At 49.8% G+C, this 10351-nt stretch overlaps 1 protein-coding gene across 2 annotated transcripts in view; it reads right to left on the bottom strand.

Annotated features, from left to right (window-relative positions):
- Positions 1 to 10351, bottom strand: part of FBXO31 (F-box protein 31) — a 35296-nt gene continuing 24945 nt past the window's right edge. For both annotated transcript variants that reach the window (XM_087827358.1, XM_016197277.2), the window contains 4 exons: positions 6977 to 7086; positions 5951 to 6104; positions 4207 to 4532; positions 1 to 1736 (listed from right to left, as the gene is read on the bottom strand). In XM_087827358.1, coding sequence (XP_087683484.1) covers positions 1514 to 1736; positions 4207 to 4532; positions 5951 to 6104; positions 6977 to 7086 — 813 coding nt within the window. In that variant the 3' untranslated portion in view covers positions 1 to 1513. The remainder of the gene's footprint in view (positions 1737 to 4206; positions 4533 to 5950; positions 6105 to 6976; positions 7087 to 10351) is intronic.

Here is a 10351-nt window from a genome sequence, read left to right as displayed (position 1 = left end):
CAGTGGGGATTTTTTTATTTAAAAAAAAAAAAAAGGCCAGAAAGAAATTAATTGGGAAAACAGGACACATTTCACGAGACAGCTCAGGTTGGTCTCTACATGAAGGCACCACAAAGCTGCCCCCTTCCCTGGGGGGTCCCTTGCATCTGGCCTGAGGGCTCAGTGCAGTCCACCCAACAAGGACAAGCAACGGAGAGGGGGACAAGCTCCACTCTGCCCTCCGTGAAGCGAACACCTGGGCAAGTGGTGTGCAGATGGCTCTGCAGGCTGGAGGGAAAGGTGAAACATTCTTGGAGGCCACACGCATTTAGGGCGTGGTTCTTCAGGAGATACTGAGATCAGCCAGGACCTCAGAGGGTGAGTCCCCAAATGCAGGTGTCAACCCAACACGGTACAAAGCCAGTAGAAGAGTCAGTGCTCAGGGTCTCCATGCGGGAGGGTCCTGGACAGGTCCTGATCTCCAAAGTGCATCCCAATTCGTACAGTGTGACTTCTCTAGAAAACTGCCCACTTGCCCGTGCTCACATGCAGCCACTTCTGACGCTTTAACACTTCCCAGAACAGTGCCTGTGTATACCATGCAGATGGAATAAATGCAGGGTCATAAAGAGACAGAGACTTGTCCCAGTTCTGGGACACATGGCTGCAGTCTGGGATTCTAACATCAGAGCATGTGTGTGTGTGTGTATGTGATAGCTACACAATGAGTCCTGACTGCAACTGGCTGCAGGGAAGGTTCTAAAGCTAGAGAGAGGTCAGGACAAGCACCTGGGTGCTTGCCCAGGAACCAGGACCATGGGTGGTGCTCAAAGGGCCTTCAAGCTGCTCGAAGGCCAGCAGTGACGTTCTCTAGTGACCCGTATCGCTCACCCCATTTCCCTGATTCAGAAACTGAGATGGGGGTGAAGTGCTTTTGCCCAAAATCTGAGTCAGCATAGAAATGGGAATTCACAAAAAAGCAAAAAGAAAAAAGAAGAAAAAAGGGGACAACAAAAACAAAACAAAGAGAAATGGGAATTTAGTCCTGGGTCTCGGGACTGACACCCCCCGACTCCCTGGGGCTCTTTCCACAAACACTGCCCCTCCCTACCTGCCCAAGCTGCATAGTTCACCTCGCCAAGGCCCTCACAGGCGCATGGCCACTCTCATTTGTTCCTACAAAGCAGACAGTGGAGCTGGTACCCCACACACTGGACCCTAAAATCAAGAGACTCAGTTATGTCATGAACTTCCCTGAAGGAGGATTTTGTTTTCCCTAGAAAACTGTCAGTGAGCCAAAGACAAACTCAATTTCTCCAATTCTTGTTTTTTATAAGACATGCTCAAGCTCAGCCTTCCCATCAGCTACTGAGAAATATGTAGACATTTGTTGCACACTCTATAGAAAGTGTCTCGGTCCGAGACACCTACAAGAAGGTGGGTATTCTGGTCAGAAGGTCGAATCTCCAAAGTGCATGCTGCTGCTCTTCCCAGGTCTCGGGGTCCGGAGCCACCCCAGCAGGGCACGAGGCCGTCAGGAGGTCAGGGACTGAATGTTCTTGAGCATCTCCTCGAAGGCCTGTGGGGATGGTGCATCTGCGTTCCGGAAGGTGGCCTGGACTCTGCTGTACAGGCTGAAGGACTTCAGCTCCAGCCAGATGAACCCAAAGCGGTCTTCATCAAACAGGATGAAGACCCCAGGAGTGCGCTCGGGGCTAGTGAAGCCATGGCCAGCGATGAGGCCCGTGCCATAGAAACTGGACCAAGAAAGAGGGAGAGAGGAGTGAGAGGGGCTTTGAGGCACTGTTCTGGCCCAAGTCAAGCACCGTGTCCTCCTGGAGTGTTCTAAAACACCCTTCATTCCATTCAAGCCACTTTTCACTATTTGCCAGCAAGAAGCTAAGAATCAGTAGGCATCCCAAGACAGCCTGTCTTCACAGGACCCCTGCCCAACTCTATACGTCCAGGCACCAAGCCATCGTAGCAAAGGGGCAGGGCTCTGGGCGTTCACTTATGGAACACATGAGCAGGCGTGCTGGGCTCACCCCACCAAACGTTAATTTCTACTACTTCACCCAAGTAAAGGAGGAAGATCTCAGGCAGCCCTACCTCACAACTCTGTCCCAAAGCATATGTCTTCATAATGCAGGCCCAGGCAACAAAAATCTTAATTCCTGGGGCAGTTATGCCAACATCTGAACAATTCAGATATAACCAATAAAGACTTACTGGCATACAACTGACAACTCAGAGGTAGAACTTTCAAATACCCATATGGTTAAGTTTTCAGATCTGTACCAGGCTGAAATACATTTGTCTTTCTTGCTAAGAATCCAGTACTTCTGACAGATGACAAGAAGTCAGGGCTGGCCTGAATCTTCCAGCATGCGGAATGGTGCCTGAGAGCCCCACCTCCCTGGCCACACTGAGGGTCCCCTGGGCGGGAGAGGGGAGAGCAGCCTGCAGTTCAGGGGGTTTCTCAAGGGTGGGAACAAAGTACCACAGCCCACAGGAAGGCAAAGGAGCACCCACTGGGCTTAGAGACCACACAGCAAACGTCCCCTGCACAGGCGCTGTGGCAAGGCCTCGCAGACACATAAACCAGACAGGGAAAGATCACAGCAGGTCCTCCCAAGCCATGGAGCCCGATATTCAGGATGGGGGCGGAGGAGCATCCTAAGGCTCTGCCAGGGGTCTGGACCAGAGCTTCCGGACTGGCCAGCCCTCACATGCTGGTGAGCTACTAATGGGCTCTTAGCTGGCCATGAGATACTAGGAGTTGTCAAGTTTTACAGGGATAACAGAGCCCTTTTCTTTTATGGCCTTTCAAATGGGGATGTAATGTATTAGCATAGGGGAACAGTCACCATTATCCTAATAGCTCTGTATGACAGGTGGTTACTAGACTTACTGTGATGATCACATCATAAGGTACGTAGATGTCAATTGCTATGCTATACACCTGAAACTTTACCAAAAAATTTGTATCAGGTGAAATTATATTGGAAGGCCATTTGTATGTCTCCCTCTGGAAAAACCAAATTCAGTCATTTTTATCGTAACTGTGTAACAAGAAGAAAATGTAAGTTTTTTTCCGCCAAGCCCATGTAGACACCTAAATCCACTTCCAGGAGCTCAGCCACACTGTTAGTCTACACGTAAACAGCCACTTAGACCACTGCAGGCACATGACACAGCAGACCGCCCACAGGCAAAGGGAAACAAACCTATATATACAACTTGAAAAAGGTGGAGTGAGCCAGCTGTAATGCCAGGAGACTGACAGATTATTTCCTCAAAATGCCCCCTAAGGCAACAGTATTGAAGAACTTTCTGTGATGATGGAATATTCTAGATCTGCATGTCCGATGTGGTAGCCATCAGCCATGCATGGCTCCTAAGCACTTGAAATGTGGCCAGTGCAACTGAGGACCTGAATTTTTAATTTTACTCATTTTAATGAAACAAATAGCCTCCAAGTGTAAGGGACTGTGGCAAGGGTCTCATAATTCATCTACCAGGGAATGGCCTGAATGACAGGATTAGGCCTGAGGCAAAATCATTAAGAATAGCAAGACAGGTGAAGAGCTGGCAGCCTGGCAGAGGCCTTGTCCCAAGATCAGGGAGGGAAGTGGCAATGCCAGCCCCTTTCCACATGCTGTCCGGGCTGGGGTTCACTTTGGTGGCCACTGAGGCACTGGCCCAAAGTTGCAGAGGAAGGCAGAAAAATAACAGAGAGGAGAGTGAGAGGGAGGGAAAGAGGGAGGGGAGAAGTCACAGAAGAAACAATGAACCGATTTCAGAACTACCTTCATTAGGAGATGGAGAACTCATGACAGGCCTTACCTGCAAGGACATCCCGGCGAACTCCAAGCAGGCTCTCTACATGGAGAGGGTGGGCAGGGGGACAGTCCTCTTCCTCACTGTCTGCTTCAATGCTGCCTGACATCCTGCCTGGTCTCCCTTTTACCTTAGTAACTATGTGATGCAAGGCATTCTGGGAGGAGTCTTCACACCTGGCAGTTCTAATAACCCCAGCCTGAGGCTCCCTGAGGGGTGTGACAGCTGACTGTGCAGCCCAGGAAACAGTGCCATTAGTTCGGGTCTGAGCTGGGGCTGGGACAAGCCGCCAGGGGCTCCCACTCCAGTGCAGCAAGCCCCTACGCAGGCCTGTCGGAGCCCGGTCCCACCCTGAAGCCGGGTCTTTGCCCACCCTCCTGTCCTTACCACATCTTGCAGGTTCGCGGGTAATTCTCGTTCCTTGAGCTCACACCCACAGGCAGAACAAACTGGACAGGCTGCTCCTTCAAAGCTGCGGCCCCTTCATTCCCGGGCTCTGTGGCCTTCTCAGTGGGTGGCCCGGCACCCTCGCCATCCTCAGTCCTGTCTTCTTGCTGCTGCTGCTGCTGCTCCTGGCGCACCTGCTCATGAATCTCCAGGACGATGCGGGAGAGCTCGTTGAAGTTGCAGAGGTTCTCAACGTTGGGCAGCTGGATGGGGCGCATGAGGTCGATCTCTATTGTCTGCTGCCCGGCAGGGATATTGGGGTCACCCTGTGGAGCAAGTGGGTGTTGGTCAGCAGGGCTCAGAGACCAGCAGAAACATGCTCCAGCCCAGATCCTGCCTCTGGCCAGATAAGCTCACTCCAGCGTTCCTACTTATTTAGCAGCAACCCTTTGAGAAGTAAGAATATTTCAGAAGCCCTTAAAAAATTAGTGCCTAGCCTGGCTGGTGTGGCTCAGCAGCTGAGTATCAACCTATGATCCAGGAGGATTGAGGTTCAATTCTCAGTCAGGGCACATGCTCAGGTTTCAGGCTCGATCCCCAGTAGGGGGCATGCAGGAGGAAGCCCATCAACAACTCTCATCATTGATGTTTCTATCTCTCTCACTCTCCCTTTTGCCCTTCCTCTCTCTGAAATCAATAAAGACATATTTAAAATAAAAATAAAAATTAGTGCCTAGAGCAGGAAGCCCCATCTGTGAAGGGATCTTTGAGGACAGAAAATAATACCTACTAGTGAGATCTGCTGAGGGTCTGCAGACACCCAGTACAGTGGCTCCCCTGCATTCAAAGCCCTCAGGTGTGGTAGCCATGTGATAGCTGAAGAGACCAGGACTTAGAGAAAGTCATCCTCTCCCAGGGTCAGGCAGAGGGCAGCAGGCCTGAGAGGCTAGCGCAGGCAGGTCTGCCGGCAACGCAGAAGCTCCCAAGCCTGAACCCCAGATCTCCCAGGCCCTACAGTTTCACACAAGTCCCAGGAGCACGCCGAAATCCCTGCAGGAGAGCCCCACTGTGCCAGGGATGCAGCCCTGGTTCCAGGATCTCCTTCACAGGAGCTTTCCCAAAAGCAGAGGGACCCCGGCAGACAGGTCTAAGAGCAATGCTTCATGAGGACTAGGAAATGGTGCTGCTTCTTCAGGATGCTTTAGCAGATCTGCCAGAAACTCACCCCAACAACTATGCAAATGACAGGTGAGGAAAAAGTGATTAGTGGCTGCTGGAGTGGGCAATAAAGGGCCTACTCGGCTCAACACACGCCAATTGCTTTCACAAGCTGTTGAGGCCAGGACAGGTAGTAGGGCCTGTATACTACCACAGGGGGTCTCCAATGTGGTGGCCCTTGGGGTCACATGGGGAGCCTGTGGAGTCCTTACCCAGCCCAACCCATTAAATCAGAATCTGTAGGGTAGGGCAAGGGCATCATTGTTTTCTCAACTTCCCCAGGTATCTCAGTGTGTAGCCAGAACAAGAGCCATGTGGGAAAGCAAAATACCCAAAATCCCGAGATCCTGGTTGGGTGGGTCCAGGTAGGGCCTGAGGATCTGCATCCCAACCAGCTCCCTGGTGAAGCTGTGCTGCAGGTCCCAGCCACATCAAATAGCCAAGGCACAGCCCGGGTCACACTATTCGATGGCTAACCTGACAGGTCCACACAAGGCTGGACCCACTGGGCAGCCCCAGGACTTACCGTAATCTTTGTGGCCCTGGCATGCTTCCCATGAAAGCTGAGCATGACAATCTCTAGGCCGTGGCTGCCATAGGTGCCTTTGAAGAGGCCTGGCTTGATGAGGTCGTCCGGGTGGCTGGGCGGGAGGTAGATGCGGCGGTATGTCAGGCAGTTGCTGCGGGGGGAATGGGTGGTGTGAGAGCATGGCAGAACCCCACAGAGCTGCAGCAGTGCAGAGCCCACACCTCCCTGCCCCTCCACAGGGGACAGGCAAGGCAGGCAGACTGGCATAGCCAGGTCAGTGGGGAGCAGGGGCACCCCATGTTCCTGAGCCATGCTCACCCCACCCACATGTGCACAGCACCCTCACACCTTCTCTGATTCCAACAAGGCTCTACAGGGGCTCACATGTCTCTGCCAGGCGCCCCAAGGCAGCTGGAGTGGCGCTCTCAGCGGAGGGAAGGGACAGGAATTCAAGACCGCGCAGGCAACATGGCAAAGGGGCTAAACAGAGGCTGCAGGGACAGGGCCCAAGGACACACAGGCTGAGAGAACAGGCCTCCCAGGGCGGATGTGGGAAAACAACCCCGAGTACTAGGCACACACAGCAGGCCTACCAGAGCATACTGCTGGTGCATTATGATGATAAATAAGACAGAAAACACGGGGGACAGGTGGGAGGTGGGATGGGGACTGTGCTCCCCGAGCCCACAGAGGGAGGTACTGAGCTCACAATACTCCCACAGAGAGACTGCACTCACAGGGCCATAGGGGGACTGTGCTCCAGATACAGAGGGAGGTACTGAGCTCACAATACTCCCACAGAGAGACTGCACTCACAGGGCCATAGGGGGACTGTGCTCCAGGCACAGAGGGAGGTACTGAGCTCACAATACTCCCACAGAGAGACTGCACTCACAGGGCCATAGAGGGACTGTGCTCCGGGCACAGAGGGAGGTACTGAGCTCACAATACTCCCACAGAGAGACTGCACTCACAGGGCCATAGAGGGACTGTGCTCCGGATACAGAGGGAGGCTGCACTTACTCATACTGACTGGTATAGATGAATTTCATCAGGATGAGCTCCTGCATGTGCTCATGGAAAATGTCCTCCAGCGTCCGCCCCCATTCTTCCCTCAGCCACGTTCGGAATTCCTTCCAAGAGAATACAGGTCGTGAAGACCACCATGACATGGGCAGGTAGAAGCTGCTCACTGCGATACTGAGTGGACAAAGCAGCATTTTTACAGTGGGTGATGCTGCAGGTACATCTATGATAAAGGAACCCACCTGGGTGGATAGATGAAGACAGGGCTGGGCAGGAGAACGGGGACCTGCCATGCATTTGGTCTCTAGCACCTGGCCTCCCTTCCTGTTGATGTGTGCCACCAGTTAAAAGTAAGGGGCTCTGGTCCCTGCTTTCCCAGAGCACACGGGCCCAGGCTTCAGGGGAAGCAGCAGGGACGTGGGGTCTCTTCGGGTGAGGCTGGGGCCACAGTCCATGTCCAGAGCTCCCAGGGAACAGCCACATGATCCTTACTTTGTGTCCACCCATGAAAGTGGAGGCATCCGCACTGAGCTGGCTTGACACGACACAGCCTGAGCCTGGCTCTCAGGCTTCTGGGAGAGCAGCAGCACAGCAGGACTCTCACTAAATCCCATGCTGGTCAAGTTGGCCAGAGTCACTTTCAGCTGCCGATGAGGAACATGATAGGTACAGCCAAGGTCGAGACTGTGGGTGGATTTTTCTTTCTCAAATGTGTCTTCATAGTTCTGTTGTATGTTCAGTAAATGTATGTGCAAAAAGGGAGCTTTTATAAACACTGAGCCCCCAAAGCTCAATTCATTATGGAATCAAACACTGGGAAGGATATTTAGTACTTAATTGCTTGATTCTGAACATTTAACTTAATGAGTTCCTAACTCAATATAGTGTTTCTAATGATTACCTAGAATTAGCTCTATAAACTGAAAGCGAAAGCAATTTTCCAAAACAACAAAAGAGCTACAATCTGTCAATTGCTTTAATATGTTACTGCCCAAAATCTGGCAAAGAACAAAAATTACTAGTGAATGAACAGAACAGTTATTAGAACTAAGTCAATGTATAAAAATCAACTGAATTTTTATATACTAGCAGCACAAAACTGTAAAATCAGAATTTTAAATCCTATTTACAATAGCCTGAAACAAAACAAAATAAAACCGCAGGACTTGGGAATAAATATTACAAGCTATGTAAAACCTCCACTCTGAAAACCCCAACACTGCTGAAAGAAAGTAAAGAGGCCTAGTAATAGTCAGAGGTCTCTATAGACTGGATGGCTCCTCATTAAGTCAGCAGTTCTCTACAAATTGACCTACAGATTCAATGTCAATCATAATCCCACTAGGCTAGCCTTTCTGCAGAAACCAACAAGCTGATTCTGAAATTCATACAGAAAGAAAACGAGCCTAAACATCCAAAGCAATCTTGCAAAAGAACAAAGCTGAAGGACCCACACTAGCTCATGTTATGACTTACTATAAAGCTACAGTAATCAAGATGGTGATACGAGCATAAGGACTGACAAATACATTAACAGAACTAAATAGAGAGTCTGGAATCAGATCCATATTTATCCGGTCAAGCTGACTTTTGACAAAGCCAACTGAGCCACCTGATGGGGAAAGGAAAGTCTTTTCCACAAATGGTGCTCCAACAGCTGGACAACCATATGGAGAAAAAGAACCACAATCACTACCTCACACCATACACAGAAAATAATTCAAGATGGGTCACAGACCTAAACATAATGTGAAGCTACCAAACTTCAGAGAAATACACTCGCTGTCACTTAAGGATAGGCAAAGTTTTTTAGGACACGGAAAACAATAACCATAAAATAAAAAATCTGACAAATTATACTTCACCAAAGTCAAAACCTTCCGCTTAAATGGCTCAACTCATGGAGCAAAGGCCCTTAAAAAATCAGACAGATAAATAACAGATAAAAACGGAAGCAAGTGAACGTAATGAGCCAGGATTTCAATGTTGCCATGGTGAAAAGTCAGACTTGAGCTCCGTGCCATAGAGAAGATGGCCTGTGAATAGTCCTAATCTTATTTACTTTGCATGAAAATGCCAAGGTCATTAGGAATACCAACCAGACTCAATTACTTAGGACAAAGAACCTTATTATAAAATAATCTCATAAAGTATATATGCATAAGAAAAAACACAGAGGCTGAGAACATATAACCACCAGTTTAATATTTATCCAAGGCTGGCTCACCAAGCACTAGCACTGTATAATTATTGCCTTAATCTGCACAATGGTCTAGGAGATGGGTGCTAACATTTTCCTTGTTCTACAGAGGTTTGGGACTTATAAAAGCAGAGAAACCTTTCCAAAGTCTCCCAGCTAGTAAGTGACAGAATCAGAGCTAATTCAAAGTCCACGTGCTAACTGTTCTTGCCTCCACAAAACAGGAGCATAAGAGGCAGGGCTCACCTGCCCTGGCAGGATGTACACAAGGATCACTAAACTGACAATATGTAACAAGGATTTGGAACATCTTCAGAGCCTTCTACTCGGCAATTCCATTTCTGCATGATCCAAAATCCAGACAAGGTTTCTGCACGGAGTTCAGACAGTGGAGTGAGGGTAATAACACCTGGCATCCTCCTGGATGGCTCCAGCCAGGCCTGGTGCTAAGTCATTCACATGCAGTATTCTATTCAACCTTCCAAAATCACTTGGGATCCACAGGACCCATTTTACAGATAAGAACTGAGGCTCCCAGAGGGTAAGTCACTCAAGCACATGGTCAAGAGGGTAATAGGAGTAACGTGAACACTTGAGCACAAACCCCATGTCCACCTGCATAATGGTTACACCCGATTAATCACAGGAGGAGGATGGAAAGCTATGCTGAACTAAAAGTAAATCTTGTAAAGGGTTCTAACGAGACTGGAACATATCTCTGGAGTAACAGTAAGCTTAAAAAATTACATATATATCCGAGAGTTAAACTGTAATTACATCAGAAATGCCAAAAAACATGAAGAGAGGCTGGAAAATGGGCTTGGAGATGGCGCCTAGGTGGGGCTGTGTCAGTAATTTTTCTTGCCAGATTCTGCTGATTTCTGTTTGATGATAGGGCATCATTTTAGTATCTGGGTGATTACTTCCCCATCTCTGCTCCTCTCTGCAGCCCCCAGGTTTCCAGACACCTTGGGCAGGCGGCCTGGACAGGCAGAAGCAGGGAAGCAAAGTAGTGGCCGGCCTTGGCCATCTTCCATGAAGACAAGCCAGGCAGCACCAGCACTGGGGATGTGGAGTCTGGGGTGGTCTGAGGGCTACACTACTGTTCACAGAGATCCAGGAGATGCAGCTGCAGTTTGCAGATCACAGGAGAGGGTCACACAGGACGCACC

The sequence above is a fragment of the Miniopterus natalensis genome, chromosome 18, assembly GCF_054644295.1.
Source record: "Miniopterus natalensis isolate mMinNat1 chromosome 18, mMinNat1.hap1, whole genome shotgun sequence".
NCBI lineage: Eukaryota > Metazoa > Chordata > Mammalia > Chiroptera > Miniopteridae > Miniopterus > Miniopterus natalensis.
The sequence above is the reverse complement of the archived record's forward strand: the minus strand, read 5'-3'. Positions and strand labels throughout refer to the sequence as shown.